Below are 21,345 nucleotides of genomic sequence, written 5' to 3'. Positions count from 1 at the left end.
GTGAGCTTGCATTCGATTGTAACAAATGGCGGGTTAAGTTGGATTAAATGACTGGAATAGTCCAGCAAATACTAACTAATTAAACATGGACAAATAGTTTACAATAAGGTCAATTACATCAACATAGAAAACAGATTTTCATTCCGTGCTGACTTTAAGAAAGTAAACAGGGTAAATTCTGATTTCATGTTTCCTTTAAATTGGTGAAAATGGTTTTTGGAACATGGTTATTTGCTGGTTGGTCTACCAGCTCTAACCAGCTTGACCAAGACCAGGTTGAAACCAGGTCCACTAGTTGATCAACAACCCAGAGCAGGTTGAAACACTGAATGACAAGCAAAAAACCCAAGCAAAAAACTAAGTAAAACCAGCTACCACCTACAGTAATGCTGGTTTGGGCTGAATTTTCCAGTAGGGAACACTGGAAGCGATACAAATGTTACAAAGCTTTGTCTAAAGCAAGGAGATATGTTCTCATCATGAGATAAAGGGGAAAATGAAGAGAGATGGAAAGTTTCACTACAATCCTACGGTCACCAACCAAGTGTGCCTCCATTTTGAGAGGGAAAAAAAGAAGAGTGACTCAACATGGGGTAACAAATTTGTATCCAGGCATGATGAAGGTCTTCACAAAGCCCCACTAATGTGCTCTCACCTGTGGACTCTGCCCTGTCTAGATGAGAGATGGGGGTGGTGATGGACCGCGTGCTGTTCTGGTGGTGGAGATAGCTGTGTGTTGGCGAGGACAGGCTGCCCAAGTGATAATGATGGTGATGGTTATCGAGGGAATGGATGGGGTGAGCACTAATCACAGCTGCGAATGGACACAAATAATACAGCGCCATGGTTCAGACCTTGCACACAAAGCTATGAGATTATGAAAAGCATGGTGCATATATAACATCTGCTCATGCAAACAAAGAACAACACAGATTGAAAGACATGCTACAGTATGTTGCTAGGTTAAAGAATTATTGTAGGGCTAGAAACATACTCTAGACAAGTATGCAAATGCAGATGCAAATTCTTGGCTAACCTGTTCTTTCGTCGCCGTTTGTTAACCTAACTAGCTTTAACTAATTTGCTGAGCAATTGTCTCTTGCTGAGCAATAGACCATTGCTCTGGAATGGCAGCAGTTGACCTGAAAATTCTGATGCATTTCAAAATGTACTTGAGTAGAGTATGTTTTCTGGCCAGCAACAACAATAATGCACTCAGGGAAACTTGTTTGATAAGTATATATTATTCCAAAGAGCATAAATTGTTTAATATCCTAACTGAAAGAAAAGGGGCCAAATTAAGGGTGTCCGGTCCCTGGTTCAGGATCGCACACTTACGCTGAGGAGGTTGTGCATCAAAGGGCATCATCATTTTAGGTCTCATTCCCCGACGGCCTGCCAGTGTAGACATGCTGTCCTCTGATTCATGGCCTGTAAATCAGACAGTGACCAGCCAATCAGATTGAGATAGGCTTACCCACCCAACAGGCTCCAAATACAAGAGCCATATGAAGACAACCAGCTGACTTCTTAGAGTCAGTTGCCAAGATCATGTGTTGTTTTCACTATTGCATTGGGATTCTATTGTTTGTCCATTAGAGGGCAGTGTAGACACACATATCAGGAGAGCAGCAGCAGATGGACATCACCATTCATGCCACGAAAACAAAAGGTTGCAAGTTTTTCCATTTTAGACAAGTAACATGCCAATCGCAAGCAATAATGACAAACAGTAGACATGACTTTGAAGCATCCTTCAGAAGCAGCAGCTGGAATGATTATGCAGAGATGAAGGCAGTTTAAAGACCCCATGAAATGGTAACAAGTCTTTTTTTCTGTGTTGATGTATGGTTTCCTACTGATAACAGGAATTTTGCTGCTGGACATATCAAAGGGACTTTTTAGGCAGCCTTAAGGCGGTTGCACACCGGACGAGAAGCGCAACGTCTTTTAAATTTGGACAAATTGTTTTCTATGAGTGTACGCACATCAGTGGTGCCTTACGTCTTCTGTCCGCGGCGCCCAGCTACATTGTGTTGTACTTGTTGTATGAACTGTTCTAGACGTGGTGCGGCACTGCGCTTCTCATCTGGTGTGCAACTGCCTTTAGGTTTACATCATAGCTACTTGCTACTTATAGTCAGTTGTAGAGGGTATTGAAGGAGGGTTCTAATCCATTTTCAGAAGAGAAAAACTATTGTCAAAAAAAATTGTTTTTGCCCCCATTTTTCATGAACTGAACTCAAAGATTTAAGACTTTTCCTATGTACCCAAAAGGCCTATTTCTCTCAAATATTGTTCAAAAATCTGTGTTAGTGAGCACTTCTCCTTTGCCGAGATAATCCATCCACCTCACAGGTGTGGCATGTCAAGATGCTGATTAGACAGCATGATTATTGCACAGGTGTGCCTTAGGTTGGCCAGAATAAAAGGCCACTCTAAAATGTGCAGTTTTACTGTATTGGGGGGTCCGGGGGTGGGGTCCGAAAACCAGTCAGTATCTGGTGTGACCACCATTTTCCTCACGCAGTGCAACACATCTCATTTGCACAGAGTTGATCAGGTTGTTGATTGTGGCCTGTGGAATGTTGGTCCACTCCTCTTCAATGGCTGTGCGAAGTTACTGGATATTGGCAGGAACTGGAACACGCTGTCGTATACGCCGATCCAGAGCATCCCAAACATGCTCAATGGGTGACATGTCCGGTGAGTATGCTGGCCATGCAAAGAACTGGAATGTTTTCAGGAATTGTGTACAGATCCTTGCAACATGGGGCATTATCATGCTGCAACATGAGGTGATTGTCGTGGATGAATGGCACAACAAAGGGCCTCAGGATCTTGTCACAGTATCTCTGTGCATTCAAAATGCCATCAATAAAATGCACCTGTGTTCGTTGTCCATAACATACGCCTGCCCATACCATAACCCCACCGCCACCATGGGCCACTCGATCCACAACATTGACATCAGCAAACCGCACACCCACACGACGCCATACACGCTGTCTGCCATCTGCCCTGTACAGTGAAACCCGGGATTCATCCATGAAGAGAACTCCTCCCCAAAACGCTAGAGGCCATTGAATGTGAGCATTTGCCCACTCAAGTCGGTTATGACGACAAACTGCAGTCAGGTCGAGACCCCGATGAGGATGACAAGCATGCAGATGAGCTTCCCTGAGACGGTTTCTGACAGTTTGTGCAGAAATTCTTTAGTTATGCAAACCGATTGTTGCAGTCTCAGACGATCTTGGAGGTGAAGATGCTGGATGTGGAGGTCCTGAGCTGGTGTGGTTACACATGGTCTGCGGTTGTGAGGCAGGTTGGATGTACTCCCAAATTCTCTGAAATGCCTTTGGAGATGGCTTATGGTAGAGAAATGAACATTCAATTCACGGGCAACAGCTCTGGTGGACATTCCTGCAGCCAGCATGCCAATTGCACACTTCTTCAAAACATGCGACATCTGTGCCATTATGCTGTGATAAAACTGCACATTTTAGAGTGGCCTTTTATTCTGCCCAGCCTAAGGCACACCTGTGCAATAATCATGCTGTCTAATCAGCATCTTGACATGCCACACCTGTGAGGTGGATGGATTATCTCAGCAAAGGAGAAGTGCTCACTAACACAGATTTAGACAGATTTGTGAACAATATTTGAGAGAAATAGGCCTTTTGTGTACATAGAAAAAGTCTTAGATCTTTGAGTTCAGCTCTTGAAAAATGGGGTCAAAAACAAAAGTGTTGCGTTTATAATTTTGTTAAGTGTATATAGATGGCCTTATCAAACAAAACTCTTTGCGTTTGGATTTCATGGGGTCTTTAAATCAAAGTTCTTACCACGGTAGGAGTTACGTCTCTGGAGCATAGGATCCATAGAGGCATCCACCGGGGTGATGTCTTGGGAGGTTCGGGGGATTGGTGTGTCAGTCATGACTGGATTAGTTTCAGGCGATTTGTCGATAGGTTTCAGCTCCAAGCGTTCGTGGTGGATCCAGAGGTCTGGTGGCTTCAGATCTTTGGAATTGCCCTTATACTTGTGGGATCCATTGGCAGACTTGCAGGCTGCACGTTTCCTGAAGATCATATCAAACAGTTTACCCTCACGCCAGGACTGAGTATTAAGACTGTTCGTCAGAAGGAGATCTAAACTTGAACTTTGTGAGGAACTTACTTTTTCTGCTGTGTTGTGGTACGGCGTGTACACAGGAAGGCACCAACCACCACCAGGATGATGGTAAATGCACCCACAGACACAATTATGACGATAATAAGGATGTGATTATCACCAGTGCCAGACATATCTGTTTTCCCTGAAAGATGGAAAACCAATGGTTATAACGTTACAAGAAAAGGAAAATTTGTCAAGGCAAACTTTGAATGTTGGCACGTCAAATTCTCGCCTGAAAGTTTTCAAAACTTTTTAAAGCCTTAAATGTTTATGAAAGAATGGCCTGAAAGACAGAAATATAGAGGGAATTGGCTTGAATTTTTGCTATGGGGTTGCTAAGTGTTAATATGTTGTTCATAAGGTGTTTATACATGGTTGCAAGACACCAATAGGGTGTTGTTAAGTGGTTGCTAGGTTGTTATTAGGTTGTTGGGGTGGTTCCTAGGGACAACTGGTTGGTTGCTACTAGGGCATTTCAAAGCCTTTGCTCGTTTTTTTTATAGGGTGTTAATATGTTGGTAATAGGGTGTTGCAAGACGCCGCTAAGGCGTTGTTATATGGTTGCGAGCTTGTTAAGGAAGGTGTTGCTAGGTTATTAGGTGGTTGCAAGGTGATGATAGGTGTTACTAAGGGGTTGCTAGGCTGTTATTAAGGCATATGTAGGGTGCTAGGTGGGTGCTAGGTGGATGCTAGGTGTTCGCTGGGTATTAATATGGTGTTGATGGTATGCTGCTAGGCAGTTGTAAGGCACTGCAAGGGCGTTGCTAGGTGGTTGCTAGTGACCACTGGGTGGTTGTTACGGTATTGCTTGGTGGTACTAGGTACAGTACTAAGGCGTTTTCTTGATTGTTGGTATGCTACATCATTGAAAAGCCATTGCTAGGGGATTTCTACAGTGTATTTTTGGAAACATAAAAAACCGCAATTACCAACTGATCCAAAACCTTGTTCTGGTGCAGAGGGTCTTCCTGATTTCACCAATATACCTGGAGCTACAAGGGGTCAGATAAGAAAAATTGGCAGGTGGCACACTGGAATCTACAGCTTTTGTGTAAAGTTCACATTAAAACACATCCACCCATAACATGCAGTTTAAACAGATAAACCACAAGCTGTATTTCAGAGAAGAGCATCACACTCATCATTTGACCAAAATGTGCTTGGGCAAAGACTGTTAGTAGTATGAAGTATTAGCCACATGTGCATTTTGCTGATAAACTAGTAAACGGCAGTCAGGCAAGCAAATGACATGTTTTCCTGCTATACACCAGCTTGATTTTTCCGTGACTGCTGATACATTTCAGTGTGCAGGGAAAACAAGCTGCTCACTTCAGTTTGAGGACATTAGTGGAATAAGAGAAGAGAGAGCAATTACCTTGGTCATTAGCCATTTTGTCAGAGGATTCAGCTAGCAAGACAAAGCAGAAGGAGAGGAGACAGGTTAGAGGGAGAGAGGCGTGCAGTCAGAGCTAAGCAGAACCCTATGGGTGGCTTGTGCATGAGCCAGTATGAAAGTTTGGCGAGGTCAGGGTAAACGCAAAGGGTTAAGCTCTAGATTAGGTTAAAAATAGCGTATGTGTATATGATAGCTGAATATATTAAATCCTACTAATTACAATTTTGCAACCGAACCCTGCTGAAAAGAACAGCATGAAATTTCATACTTGTCCACTTTGGTTTTGGCTAGTTCATTATAGTCTAGTTGGTCTCTTCTGGTTGATCAAGGACATCTTGCTGGTCAAGCCAGATAAGAAAGCTGGTGGTTACACCAGTATCCCGCTGTATTTTTGAAATCATAACCCAACATATTCTGGTCTTTTCAGCAGGCAGCAGTGATTGTCATTATTCATCAGCACGAATGAGCTGGTTTACCTTTAGGAGTGCGGAACTGGACAGCTTCAGACATGGGACCCATCCCCTTAGAGTTACGCGCCTGGATCTTAAAGTAGTAGGTGGTATCAAGGGTCAGCTCTTGAATCTGATGGGTAAGCCTGTTCCCCACTACTGGCTCAATGACCCAGTCATGAACTTCAGCATTCACATCAGTGCTGTAGTAAATGATGTAACCGGAAGGCAGAGAAAAAGTCATACAGAGGCACATTGTAATGATAAAACAGGCAAGTTAAATCATCACTGTCTCTAACTGGTAATATATTTCTAATATAACTTTGACACCTGTTATCTTGCCATTGGCTTCTGAAGGTGGCTGCCAGTTGACGATGATGGTTCGTGGTCGTCCCTCTTTGCTCACTACAGTCACATCTTTAGGTGCAGAACTTGGGACTGGGGAGAAAGATAAAATAAATCAAGACTACAAATCCAGAGATACCTTCACACTTTATGTAAATGCAAAGTTTATTGCTCCTTGAGAGCATTTACATGTACAACATCACTGCTTGATGAGTCAATAAACTGAAACGATGAGGCCACAACCTGCCCCATCTTGAATACATACTTGCTTCAAAAGTTGTTCCATGTGCAGTCATGCTCCAGGTGCTTGTCCTCCGGCCCTTGGTCACCATGACCGAGAACTCGTATAAGGTGTTAGGTTTAAGACCCGCCACAGTGTGAGTTAGTGTGGTGGTATTAGCCACCTAAAATTAAAAAATCAATGTCAGTGCTACAACAACCAAAGATTCTCCATCTTCCACTACCTCATTCTGTTGGCAGACGCTGCGAGGAGCCTAGATTCTGCTAACCATACCTTAAACTTTGTGTTTGCAGGTATGTTGGTCTTCCAGCGCACTGTGTAGTAACGTGCATCTGTGATCTTCTGGTTCTTGGGCAGCGAGTTGTCCGCCCAGGTGACTTTGATGGTGTCGTGGCTCAGAACAGAGGCTTGAACACCCACTGGAGGCAGTATGGGTAAAGGGTCTGGTACTGGAGTGTATGGAGCATGGAAAAGTTCGTACAAATCAACATCAGGGTCTATGGGGTCTGCAAGCAAATTACACAATGTCCCATGGCAAAAAAAAATTTAAAGGTGAAAGGTGAAAAAAGGTGAGCGTGATTACATGTACAAGGGGAGGGTTTAAGGACGGGAGACGTAACGAAGGGGAGAACGGATTAATGGGTTAAATTGGGAGGTGAGGAAGGGAGGATTGTGGAGGTGGGATTGGAAAAGGAGAAAGAGAGAAATATTGGATTAGAACAGAATATCAAGAGACAGTCACAAAACCATCCAGAGCTACAGTTACATCTACAATGAGTCGAGGAACTACATCAGCTTGGTTCACTACCAGCTACATCACAAATAAAGGAGGAAAATGATCATTCGGACAGTGGGAGTTCATATACAAAGAGCATGGAATACAGTGTACAGCTGTTAAATTGTGGGCAAAATGGTTAGGACTTTGCTGATAGACCTTAGATTCAGAGTAATCCTCATCTAGAATTTTACATGGATAAAACAATGCTGTTAGGGCAAAACTACAGTCTTTACAATAAAGTGCACTGGATAAAGCAAGGTCACACTTGTATACTTTTTAAATGCTCATGATTCCTCTCTAAATGTCAAATGTTACAACTGCAATTACATTTACTATACCTTATTATAGGCTATGCAATGCAAGGTTAGAAAATCTCATATTATTATGTGTGCTTCAAGATCTCAAGTGTTCAGCTAATGAAAAAAGGTTGAGATCTGTTGCTCTAATGAATAGGCAAATGAAAAGGTTTTTATTTTTCTTTCCTGTCTATTCATTTTTATTTGTGGAATCAATGACCTTGTCTGAGTCAAGGTTCTGGAGATCCAATTAATAAAAATAATTTCAAAGTGCGATGCAGCTTTGGTTTTACTGATATGATATCGTCAAATACCAGCACAACAAATAAGTCTGGAAGTCTGATCCTTTTATAGATTTAAAGCTGTTTGCCTGCCTTAAATCACCTGTTTTCCTAAGATTCCACTCTTTTTCCACTCTTTAGCATACCGTAATTCACTTACTGATTTCCTGGAAGTGCTTCTTTTCATGCAGTAACAGAATATTACAAAATACATCTTATTTTAAGCTAAATGTGTATGTATATTCTGGTACTCTCAGAAGAGGCAAAACTGTCAACATTATCTGTTAGTATAGATTACAACGTTCTGTCTTAACGGTGGAAGAGCCGCTCTGCAGGAAATCTTCAAAGCCCCTGCAGCAGGTTTCCTTGAGTTCATTTAAAGGTAAACCAGGTGAAATGAGAAATGCCATGTAGAAAATTGCATACTGGGAGGTAATAAGAGTGTACCATTGATCAAAACGGGAGGTGAGAAATCCTCTGGAGTTCAGAAAGTGGCCAGCTTCAGTTTTTCACTCTTTCATTCCCTATGCAGTGTGAATCAAGTTGTTGGCACTCTTAATGTATTATTGGTCATATTATGGACCTTAGTGAGCATAGACACCATATTTAATTTGATGCTAATAAAAACTAGCCAGTAAGGGATCGAGTAGTATACAGAAGTACAATGTAAAATTATGCAATGTAAAATATATTTTTTTTTTTCATAGCCATATTGATGTATAAATTGTGCAGCCCTACAGACATGCACAGTAAACCTGAAAACTTTTTTTTAATCACATTTTAAAATGCAATCACAATTAAGTTTTTTCTGTGAACCATTCGGTAGTCAAAATATTTCCAAAGGTTCATAAAAATGGCTATTCCATCTTGAACAACAATGAAATCACCAGTGTTTTAAAATGTTAAGTACAATCTTTGACCAGTGCTACTTAGCTATGTCATGTCAATGTTCACTTCGATGGTGTTGTGACTCATTTCCTGGAATTGTCTGTCATGTTAAGATGTTCCTTTATGTTGTCGGGTAAGAGTAGTGTTTGATCAAACCTCTGCATCTCCATCATGCACGGCGCTATTAAGCACCACTTCAGTTGTGAAGTGCAGATGGCTTTATCTGTATCTTATAATCATGAAAATTCCTCTGGTTGCTAGGAAGCAGAAGCATTAGAGACCACAAGTTTACTGGGGAACTCTTAGGATGGTCTCTAATGAGATCAAACACTCAACCACTATGCATATCCATACTGTCAAGATGATTACCCAGAAATAACAGAAATGCAGTTTTAGAAGAGATTTGCAGACATCAAGCTTCTTGAGCTCTAATTAAAAACTTTTTTTTTTGTAATGGCAATCATGGAGGAGTATGTTGGAGCTGTAGGTGTGGTGTGTTATAAGGCTGAGTGGTGCCGGCCGTGACCTACCTGATTGGGGTCGCGTGACAGCGCTCTCGTACACAGGGATTCCCTCCCCCACGTTGTTGAAGGCCTTCAGTGTGATAACGTAGTGTGAGCTGGGATCTGGCAGGGAGAAAGACAATCATTTAGCTAATCAAGCCCGCAGCTCCACTGAGAGCTTCAACCATATTCATCATCCTAGCAGGGGTGCATATTTAAACACCATTATTGATTCTCGCTCTTGTGTAATTAGATGAATCACAAAAACTTAAATTATGCTGTTTCTTCTGATGATTATTTTTCTCTTTCGTTCAAATGTAATTACAATGGAGTGGAGAGAGGGCCAAATCTCCCACTCTTGAGTACCTACACTCCATTTACCCAATTCTCTTTACTTTAATTCACTTCTAGAGGCAACAGTTCTTCACTGCTACTTCATGTCATGAAGGTGTGTATGATTAGAAACGTCAATTAAAATGACCAATTCAGTTTCCACTGAGCTTCCGTGGATAATATAGTTTCCTGGTATTATAGGATATAGTGATATGGTAAAACTTGGTATGTATCATCACAATAAGCATAAACCTTTTCTTTCTTTTTTTTTCTCACAGACAATGTCATTTAATACTTTGAAATAGTTGAATTATGAGTTCTTTTTTACACAAGTTTTTATAGTCCTACATGGGAAATAAATAAATAAATAAATAAAATTATTAATTAATCATTTTCTGAAATATATTTTGAAATAGATTTACATAAATCTATTTGATTAATTTTACTTATATTTATTTAATTTTATTTTTTAATAAATGTTTAATTGAATTTAAAAGCTCCAACTCAATGTTCAATTTAAATATTTACTAAAAACATTTTAGAAATTAATTTCACCCTAAATGTATTTTCTTACCCCTTTTGTAATATATTTTGTTTGTATTGTCTTACCCCTTTTGTAATATATTTTTTCATAAACAAAGTATTTTTACAAAGCCCCATTATAATTATAATGGAAGATCTTACTCAGGTTCTCAATGGTGTAGTATCTCTGTTTGTAGTCCACTTTAATAGTCTGGGCATGAGGGCTGCCGATCCCATAGCCGATGGTGTAACCCCTCACCACAATGTCCTGGTTCTCTGGCGGTGTCCAACTCACTACAATGCTGTTCACAAGTGGGCGCACATGCAAGGAGCTCGGGACATCTGGCACAGTTGTCTCTGAAACCAAAGAACAGGCAAAATTACACTTTGTCATTCTAATCAAGCACCAGTACTCACAAGATATCTGCCTGTTTTTACCGTCCAGATCGCTCTCAAACGTCTCAGCAGTGGTCCAGTCTGTGGCCGGACCCGTGCCGTTGACCGTAATAGCAGACACTCGCAACATATATTCAGTGCCTCGCTGCAGACCTGAAAAATACAAGAAGAACTTCAATACAAGCTTTTGATTCACTTGAATTTGGTTCTACATATACATATTCACAAGCTTTGTAAAACAAATATTTTCAGCTAAAAGTGCACAACTTAACTCAATTTTTATGTTTGTTTGCGCTTCCTAGGATGTTCTGGTTGGTTCCTAGAGCGCTGCTACTTTAAATCACTAACCCTAAGTATGTGCAATTGTAAAAGTGAAGCACCACATCTCAATCAACCAGTCAGCTCATTTCTCTGGAAACAAACAGAAAGATGCTTCACAATGCTCCATGTTTCTCAATCCATTTAACGAGATAAGATCGATAACCACCCCCGCATCATCATCATTGGCTCTGCTGTACGACATACTGACCTACACGCTACAGTATTGCCTGGAGTGCTGATTTATAAAGGTCTTCTACAAATATGAATTACACTGGACTGACACAAACAACAAAATGAGAACTGACAGATTGCAGAGGGGGAAAGCAAAAAAAAATGTTCATAATTTCACGTCTGATGCAATGGGCATGTTGTGGTTTTCACAGATGAAGGAATGCCTGCTGTCGTTAAATAAGCCAGAGGTTGTAATTGCTTTAAAATGTTAATAAGCGTCTGCTTAGAGTGTCGAATGCAAAAGTCAGAGCTGTTCCTACAGCCTTGTGGGAGCCTCTGAACTATCAAACATCTCATCTCAAATGGAACAGAAAACAACCATTATGCTCTTTGATGCCAACCACAGCATGACTCCCATGAAGCTGTTGAAATCTACTTTGAATTTAATTCTCACTTTTGTTTCATTAATGGATAGAGTTTGTCACATGAGGCTTTATTTTTGCAGGCTCATCTATTTTGTAATGTCTGAGAAATATATATTTTCCAGAGCAGTTGGTGGGGTTGACATGGCAGCGCAAAAGCGCTGGTGTACAAGGGTATGTACAAAATTTACTCATGCCTTCAAAAAAATAAATAAATAAAAAATCTCAACCAATGTGGGTTTTTCCAATGGCTGACACTTATGCCAGTATCATGAGTAGGATGGCCAAGGACAGATACACTGGGGCTGTTACTAGATTAAAAAAAAATATCTAATTAATTACATGACACACTAATTAATTATTCAAAATGGGATCAGGGGAGATGAATAAATGTGTCAGTTTTGTTCATTATTTTTCATAATTAATTGTGCTAAATTAACTTGAAGTAACTAAATTGACAGGCCTATAATAATATCTTATAATGTATGCATATTTTATATATTATATATACATATATAATATTTAGATAATGTGTAAAAATATAATACGAAATAAATATATATGTAAATGTTTAACAATATATATTTAATGAATTAATTATAAATACATTTTTAAATTAGTCAAAATAATCTATCTATAAACTAAATCAAATATTTGGAAACTAAATTAACATTTAAAAATATATTAACCACTTTTAAATACACAATTTAAACAATAAACAACAAAACATATTTAGAAAAAAGTTTTTTTTTATATTTTTAATTTTTTTTGTAATTTGGAAAAAATGTAGAAATTACAGAATTTGCATAGTCAAGTCTGTCAGTAGATTTTGGAACTGAGCTGTCCATCAGCCAAATGACACAGTTACTGACCGAAGTCAACAGCTTGAAAACAACCAAATATTTGTCAGTTCTTCTGAGTTTGAAGTGTTGTTCAGCTTACCATCTATGAGCTGATAGAGCTGCGATCCAGAAGTAATCTCCGCCGCCTCGCTCTTCCTCGTTCCCTTCCTGTAGCGGATCTTATAGCCGGTGATCTCACCGTTCTGAGCATCTGCTGGTGGAGGCTGCCATCTGACCATGATGCTCTACAAAGTTTACACATTTGAGAAAACCAAAAAAACATTCTAAATATCACACATTCTGATTTCCTTCCAGAGCAATAACCACAGTGTATCAAAGGGGAGAATTAGCGCTGCACCTCCTCCGGACACCTATGGTACATGCAAAGTCACCATAGTAACAAGCCTGTGTGTAGGCATCTAACCTAAGTAATTAAGCATGTGCAAGTATATCAGTCCTGCAGCAGAGGGCATTGGGCAAGCAGCAAAACCAGCCAGCTCCGAACCCATGAATAATAGATAAAGCTGTGCAGTGTAGAGGAGCCTGCGGGAATGCAGCTCAGGATGGATGGAAAAGGCTAGCTGCAGGGCCCGCGGTGCCTGCTGGGATAATGAAGGCAGGGAGAGGGGCCGCCCAGCGTGGGTGGGGAATTAATTAATGGCATCCACAGTTGCAGTGTTCATGGGCCATAAGGGAATAAACCGAATTAAATCTGCACCATGTATGCAATTACTGTATTTCAATTTTCTACCAATTCCAGTTTACCGCGCTAACTACTGCTTGTGTTTTCAGCCAAACAAACTTGTTTTAATTGACTTATGGGTCACAAGGGTGCACGGTGCTGCCAGTGGAGGCCTCACGTGCAGTAAGTCATTGTGTTCATTATACACACTGAGACTGAATCCCCCCTGTCTGTTGCGTAGCACCCCAGGGACACGTGAGGGGGTCCTGATACAGTCAGTAGAAGCCCACTAATTAACCATCTTATACAAAACTGAAAAAAGCTTCTGTCTGGGACTTAAAGCCTTCATTATTATTCAGTGCTAATTACTGAGCCATAAAACCCATTACAGGCTTGAAAGTGTGTGGATCTGTGTATAACCCACAATGAAAAGAGACTGCAGTTGAACTGGATTGTTGCATTATTTAAAGAAAATGCAAGTTATGCCTGTGCAAAACTTGCTGTCATTATGCTAGGGTGCTCTAGGTGGTTGCTAACATGTTCTGAATGGTTTATATGCTCTTGCTAGGGTGTTTTACCTTTAAAAGAAACTGGCTATTAAAACCTTTATGGATTAATATAACATATTATATAACGTAAATTATGTTTCTTACAGAAATGATGTTTCTAACTAAAACCCATGAAAGATTTACATTATTTAAAAACTCCACAAAGTTTTATACATATTTTGGACTGTGGGGGTGTCATTATTTCGATGATGTCAAATGGTCGCACTCGGTGAGCTAACAGCGTTATTTGCTATTTGCTACCTGTTGCTATTTTTACCACAACACAACTTGGAAAATAAAATACTGATATGATACCACATTGTGTGGATTTTGGTTGTAATTTTCAAGCGAAGGGTAACAAGAGAAGCCATGTAAGGCTTCACTGCTTTCTTAGCGATAAGAAGAGGAGAAAATAATGGGAAGATGCCTGTGAACGAATAAAACTTCCTGAAGACCCGCGTCTTTGTTCTCTCCACTTTAGCCCTGATGCCTTTGAGGCTTTTAGTAGACCACAGCTTCTGAAAGAACTTACAGACAGCAGAGACAAGAAACGCTAGATGCTGACGCTTATCATGACGCCGCAGACACTGAAGGAGTTTCTCAGCGTGGATTTTACTCAATATCCAGGGGCGTTTAGACTCCTTGTTTGGAAAAATCGATGGTACAACATTTGGGTTAAGCCTACGCTTATATCCATCTTCACCTGTAAGCTCTTTCAGTAGCTGTGGTCTACTAAAAGCCTCAAAGGCAAGTGAAGAGAACAAAGACGTGGGTCTTTATAAAGTTTTAAATCTTTCATGGGTTTTCTACTACATATTTCAGTAGGAGACATCATTTATGTTATATTAAGCCATACAAGTCTTAACAGGGGTGGGCGATATGACCAAAATATTATTTCACGGTATGAGAAATTTTATTTCACGATAACGATATGTACCTCGATATAGCTATTTTTATTTTATTTTTATTATTAAAAATAAGAAAAAGCTGAAAATGACAAAAACAACCGAACAAATAAATATGAAATAAACCTTTAATTAATTCAGCTACAATAGGCTAGGTTTATTTGTGTACATGTACTAAGAAATATTACAGAAATTTAATAAAGTGTATAAATAAAACAATGCGCTGTATCAATCAAACATGATTAACATTAATAATGACAGACAGCAGCAGGTAAATAAGGCTGCTGTCCCTTTAAGACCAAACCAATGTACTGAAACACATCCGGTTTTCACCCAACTGTTTTTCATTTATTTAACATATAACAGACTGTGTTTATTTGAATACTCAACACGACAGGGATTATGGCATTACTGTGTGCGTATTTGACCATTCAAGCACAATAAAACATGAAAGAGATCTGTTTTCGCGATCACATGCTGTCTGGGAGGGGCTTTCAGTGCGCGTGCTTTGGCAGTGTGTCAGTCAGCGCAAGCACTGCATTGAGTTCTTTTTCACTGCTTATTGCACATAACTCTACCAAGTGCGTCCCACTCTTTATTTATGTTTCCTTACTCAAAATGTGTATAACTTTAAGCAGTACTATGTTACGCAGATTATTTGCATACCACGGAATACATGATATAACAGATCTCTAACGATAGACCAGAGAAACAATGCGCAGGCATCTTTAGAATTTTGTCTTTGAAGTTCTGTTTTTGTGGTTGCTCTATAGCATCGCTGGTGAAGTGAATTTACTTATTGTAGAGTTATCATGTACATAATGTTCGAAGCGGATGTCATAACAAATGTCAGTAGAGCGGGAAGATTTTAAAACAAGTGGTTCCTGCATAAATCTGTAAGATCTTACCTTTATGCTGTGGAAATACTAACCAGAAGAAAGAAGGTACAGAGCTAAGTAAGGTCTATAGATGGGTTCTTTAATGTCTTGTTGAATGTTACGTTTTATATACATACATGCATATTAATTCATATTTAACCTGACATGTTTTTTTGTCTGTCATCTGTTTTGCTTTGTCAATATTGTATGTAAAATAGTCATACCAAGAAATAAATCTACGATGTTGTGGTAACAAAATATGTCTAATGTTTAATACTTTTTTCAGTAGAACATTTTAAGAACATCATCTCTGTAGCATTAATGGTTTTGTGCTTAAAGGGATACTCCACCCCAAAATGAAAATTTGTCATTAATCACTTACCCCCATGTCGTTTCAAACCCATAAAAGCTTTGTTCATCTTTTGAACACAATTTAAGATATTTTGGATGAAAACTGGGAGGCCTGTGACCGTCCCATAGACTGCCAAGTAAATAACAGTCAAGGTCCATAAAAGGTATGAAAGTCGTCATCAGAATACTCCATCTGCCATCAGACGTGCAATCTGGGTTATATGAAGTGACGGGAACACTTTTGTAAGCGAAGAAAACCAAAATAACCCAGATTGCATGTCTGATGGCAGATGGAGTATTCTGATGACGACTTTCATACCTTTTATAGACCTTGACTGTTATTTACTATAGACATGCCTAATTTTTTTTTACAAAAACTTAACAAAAAAAAAAAAAGGAAAAAGGAAAATAAAAAAATCAAACAATTTAAAAATATCATAGTATCTTAATGCCATTAAAATAACACTGCGGTCTCGCATGTTGTGAGATGGAGGGGAAGTTATTTTAACATAAATTTTAGAAATTCCAAAATAAATAAATAAGAATTGTCAGTTTTGATTTCACGGTGACTTTAATAGTTTGGCTCTGGGGTTTGTTGAAATTCCAAGGATGTGCAAAAGCAAAAGTCATGCTTGCCCTGGCAAATACGATGAAATAAAAGTGCTAAATGCATTCTTGCAGCCCAAGACACTTGTCTACATATGACTAGAAACATAAACAGTCTCATGAATAAAAACAACAGGAGGAAGACTCGTATTCCCCGGCAGCTAGACAAATATCATTTGTATCTCGAGAAAGAGGGGGAGGTGAATAGAGGAAGAATGAATGAGAATGTAAAGCTCTGTGACAGTATTCTAGCTGAGCACAGATGTGCAGCTCATCAAATCACAGCAACAGAGGAGCGCCTTCATCAGAACTACTGTAGACTTTACCCAGCAGCAGCTGGTGGCACACGGCCGGAGCCCATACAACCTGACAGTCATACAGCCTTACCTTAGAGTTCAGCACTTCAAACGTCGTGTTCTGTGGCGGAGCACTGGGGACTGAACAGAGGGAGAAGAGCATTAGCTAACATATCCTCAGCTTTTATTAAGGCAAGAACAGGCTTTCAGTTTCCCCAGTTTATTATTCACAACACATTAAAGGGATAGTTCACCCCAAAATGAAAATTCTAAGAAATTTTGGTAACCAAATAGTTGACGGTAGCCATTGATTTCCACAGTATGTATATATATACAGTATATACACATACACTCACCGGCCACTTTATTAGGTACATCTATTCAATTGCTTGGTAACACAAATTGCTAATCAGCCAATCACATGGCAGCAACTCAATGCATTTAGGCATCTAGATGTGATGAAGACCACTTGCTGAAGTTCAAACTGAACATCAGAATGGTGAAGAAAGTGGATTTAAGTGACTTTGAACGTGGAATGGTTGTTAGTGCCAGACGGGCTGGTCTGAGTATTTCAAAAACTGCTGATCTATTGGGATTTTCACGCACAACCATCTCTAGGGTTTACAGAGAATGGTCTGAAAAAGAGGAAATATCCAGTAAGCAGCAATTGTCTGGACGAAATTGCCTTGTTGATGTCAGAGGTCAGATAGAAAGGCAACAGTAACTCAAATAACCACTCGTTACAACCAAGGTATGCAGAATACCATCTCTGAACACACAACACGTTGAACCCTGAAGCAGATGGGCTACAGCAGCAGAAGACCACACCGGGCGCCGCTCCTGTCAGCTAAGAACAGGAAACGGAGGCTACAATTCGCAAAGGCTCACCAAAATTGGACAATAGAAGATTAGAAAAACATTGCCTGTTCTGATGAGTCTCAATTTCTGCTGTGACATTCAGATGGTAGGGTCAGAATTTGGCGTAAAGAACATGAAAGCATGGATCCATCCTGCCTTGTCTCAACGGTTCAGGCTGGTGGTGGTGGTGTAACGGTGTGGGGGATATTTTCACTTTGGTAGCAATTGAGCATTATTTAAACACCACAGCCTACCTGAGTATTGTTGCTGATCATGTCCATCCCTTTATGACTACAGTGTACCTATCTTCTGACGGCTACTTCCAGCAGGATAATGCACCATGTCACAAAGCTCGAATCATCTCAGACTGGTTTCTTGAACATGATAATGAGTTCACTTTACTCAAATGGCCTCCACAGTCACCAGATCTCAATCCAACAGAGCAGCTTGTGGATGTGGTGGAACGGGAGATTCGTATCATGGATTTGCAGCCGACAAATCTGCAGCAACTGTGTGATGCTATCATGTCAATTTGTACCAAAATCTCTGAGGAATGTTTCCAACACCTTGTTGAATCTATGCCACGAAGAATTAAGGCAGTTCTGAAGGCAAAAGGGGGTCCAACCCGGTCAATGGCTACCATCAACTGTTTAATTCCTTACATTCTTCAAAATATTTTCTTTTGTGCTCAAAAGAAGAAAGAAACTCATACAGGTTTGGAACAACTTTAACAAGGTGAGAAAATGAAGACAAAATTGTGATTTTGGGGACGAATAAAGCCTTTAAGACACTTTTTTCTTGACAAAGTTTTCTGTAAAGTAATGTTTTTATGGTTAAAAGTTTTTTGCTGACATATTAGAGTTAAAGGCTTTTTTCTTGATGGGATCTGTCTTTTGATTGCTCCATAAATCAGAAAATACAGCCACAAATGTTAAATGGATGTTAAATGAGGTGAATGTTAAATGTGCAAGCCCTTCTGTAAAAACCTTCAGTTGTGTGCTCCTGAAGTCTAGATTTCTGGCTTATTGCATGAGGGGGAAAAAAACTCATTTTGAGAAAATGGACTTTAAAGATAAGTTTTGTAACTGAAATCCACAGAAGTGTCATGACATAACAAATGAATTTACATTTTGGATATTTTCTTTCCACTAGACTGAAAGAAGACAACATCTCAAAACTGAGCAGAGCTGAATGAACAATGGATTTGTTGGTAGTGTTTCATCTTAAATGGCTCTCTGGTGGACTGGATTCTGATTCTGGTCAATACCAGCATTGAGTGGCCAATATTTTTAAATAATGACCACTAAACTGTACATTTCACCACTGTCCATGGCTTCTTTTATATATCTCGTAGCACTACATCATGGCATTTTAATGCTGTTTTCACCAACACAATTTAGAAAAGGTTATTGACACCATCTCACAGAAACTGTAAGAGAAATGGCCTTGGAAGAATAATTTAACAGTGAGCATAAAACTTTTAACAGGTGGCTAGAAGCTCACGAGTCCCCAGCTGAAATATAAAGTAATAACTAAAAAAATAAAGTTTCATGGGTGGTAACAAATCTTTATGCCCAGCAATTTTTTAAATTTTTTAATTCACTGACAGGTCAATTCACTCACCACTGACAGGTGTGGCATAAAGTTAATTTTGGACCCTGGTGATATTGCTCTGTTGATGTACAGTAACTACAGCAGGGATATAGATGATAGTTGGCTTAATGCTGGTTTTGTTTATTGCCTGGTTGAGCTCTTGTAAGAGACCCCTTATTATGATTATTTTGCGGAGCGAAAAAGTGTAGGGGTTTGGGGAAGAAACTGACTAGCAAAACAAAACAAAAAGACTAGATTTATTATAAGTACCATCAGAGTATGTGCGCACGGATATGTCCTCAGTGGACACTCCAGGTCCATGCTTGTTATAGGCCACCACTCTGAAACTGTACTCTGTGAACTTCTTCAGTCCAGTCATGGTGTAGGACAGTGTGTTCACATCCAGATCCTGATAGAAAAGAGAGAGATTCAAGATAAAGGCTGAATTATGACATCAGTAACAAAATTGTAGACGGAAAATTGCTAATTATTTAACATGTTATTTTTAATAATTAATTAACAGTTCATTTTATTCATAATTAACATTATTTATCTTTGATCCATTCATGATTTTTATAAATATTTATACACTCCTCACTAGGAAGCTTTTGATAAAACCATCCGCTAAATTAATACATGAAACTATAGTTACTATTATGAATATTATAAAAAAAACCACATTCTTATACAACTTAGACATGAATCTTTACATTTGGAATCGGACTAGAAGTTTTCACTAATAAAAAATAAACAAAATCTAGAATAAAAATATACAAAAGCTTGTGCTCAGGACAGACCACAGAGCTCCATCTGTTCTCCAGCATGAACATTTCACATGCATTATCAAATATCACAATGCTTTTATACAGGATATTACAGAGGCTGGGTGAAGATGCTTTTACCTGCTCACTGTCCATGCCCTTCTCCATGTAGTAGATTTTGTAGTTTTGGATCTCGCCATTGCCGGTGAGGGGCATGTCCCAGCTGAGACTCACTGTGGTGGGGGACATGACCACTGCATGTAGGTTTGGAGCAGGGCCAGGTACCTGGACTAGTAGTTAGGAAGAATGGAGAAAAATATGAAAAACTATTATAATTTATCATTTCATGTTTTATTACTGCCACCTTTTGTCTATCACTGTTTCTCTTTGATAATTCCATTGATGCTTTGGCAATATTGTCTGTAAAACAGTCACGCCAATAAAGCACTTTGAAATCGACTCGAATAGAGAGAGATATCTCTTCTCGGCTGAGCATATGACAGTGGCATGTGTCGGCAGACACCTCTGGCAGAAAACAGACTAACACACGTCAGCTCAAACTGCAAGGCTGACGTTATTTAATTTGCTTAGCAGAGCGGAGAGAATGGAAATGAGATTCTATGTTGCTTAACTTTTGTTTACTTGCTAGGGTCATGAATCATTACATTCAATTATGGGCTCTGATGAGTGTCCGTTAAATCTGTTGTTTTCCAACACGCTCACAACTGACATGCCTTCAGGAAGTCGTCATGTAAAGCCAATCTAAACTGAGCTCTACATGAAATGAAATATAGTAGAATTCAAATAGCATGGACATAAAACAACTGGCCAATTTTGAAATAAGTTAGCATGTAGTCATTTAGCAGACACTTTTATCCAAAGCGACCCACAATACTCTTATTACAGGAACAATCCCACTGGAGAAACCTGCTGTTGAAGGAATAGTTCACCAAAAATTGATTCTTTCATAATTTACTACCCGTGTGACTTTATTTCTTCCATGTAACCCAAAAGAAGAAATTATGAATAATGTTCATGCTGCTCGTTTTCATTAAACAAAAGCATAGAGTGACCACCACTATGAAAAAAGGACACTTTAAAGCATTATTATAAAATAAGTATGTATTACAGAAATAATACAGTTAGAACAGAATATGTTTAATTGTGAACTGAACTGCATGTTAATTGCAATTACATTAAAATGTAGCATAAATGCAATTAGCTGAGCTTTTTGACTCACTGAAGTAGGATTTATGTACATCTTCATATGCAATATTATATGCATAATTACTTATACTGTCTTCGAAATATGGGCAGTAATGTGTACTGCCAAAATTACTGACAAGCGTTTATGATCAATTAAAATATACTTGAATGCTATTTCTAGTGAAACTTAAATTTGATGCATTTAAATATATTTGTAATTGCAGATTTATTGCAATTTAGTGCACGTTTAAAACATACAGTATCATCTTTAAATAGTAATACTGAATAATACACTACTGTT

At 39.1% G+C, this 21,345-nt stretch overlaps 1 protein-coding gene across 8 annotated transcripts in view; it reads right to left on the bottom strand.

Annotated features, from left to right (window-relative positions):
* LOC109067730 (neogenin-like) overlaps positions 1–21,345 on the bottom strand; it is a 135,903-nt gene that overhangs the window by 4,571 nt on the left and 109,987 nt on the right. For 3 of the 8 annotated variants that reach the window (XM_042761000.1, XM_042760995.1, XM_042760999.1), the window contains exons 10-26: positions 19,980–20,128; positions 19,348–19,486; positions 16,718–16,767; positions 12,461–12,605; positions 10,647–10,757; positions 10,371–10,565; positions 9,381–9,476; positions 6,881–7,113; positions 6,632–6,770; positions 6,353–6,459; positions 6,049–6,244; positions 5,552–5,584; positions 5,106–5,168; positions 4,180–4,318; positions 3,846–4,081; positions 1,339–1,431; positions 656–814 (exon numbers count right to left, since the gene is read on the bottom strand). In XM_042761000.1, coding sequence (XP_042616934.1) covers positions 656–814; positions 1,339–1,431; positions 3,846–4,081; positions 4,180–4,318; positions 5,106–5,168; positions 5,552–5,584; positions 6,049–6,244; positions 6,353–6,459; positions 6,632–6,770; positions 6,881–7,113; positions 9,381–9,476; positions 10,371–10,565; positions 10,647–10,757; positions 12,461–12,605; positions 16,718–16,767; positions 19,348–19,486; positions 19,980–20,128 — 2,283 coding nt within the window. The remainder of the gene's footprint in view (positions 1–655; positions 815–1,338; positions 1,432–3,845; positions 4,082–4,179; positions 4,319–5,105; positions 5,169–5,551; positions 5,585–6,048; positions 6,245–6,352; positions 6,460–6,631; positions 6,771–6,880; positions 7,114–9,380; positions 9,477–10,370; positions 10,566–10,646; positions 10,758–12,460; positions 12,606–16,717; positions 16,768–19,347; positions 19,487–19,979; positions 20,129–21,345) is intronic. The other 5 variants (XM_042760998.1, XM_042761001.1, XM_042761002.1 and 2 more) reach the window with 4 other exon arrangements.

This window comes from Cyprinus carpio, chromosome A7 (assembly GCF_018340385.1).
Source record: "Cyprinus carpio isolate SPL01 chromosome A7, ASM1834038v1, whole genome shotgun sequence".
NCBI classification, from domain to species: domain Eukaryota; kingdom Metazoa; phylum Chordata; class Actinopteri; order Cypriniformes; family Cyprinidae; genus Cyprinus; species Cyprinus carpio.
This window is presented reverse-complemented; position numbering and strand designations above follow the sequence as displayed.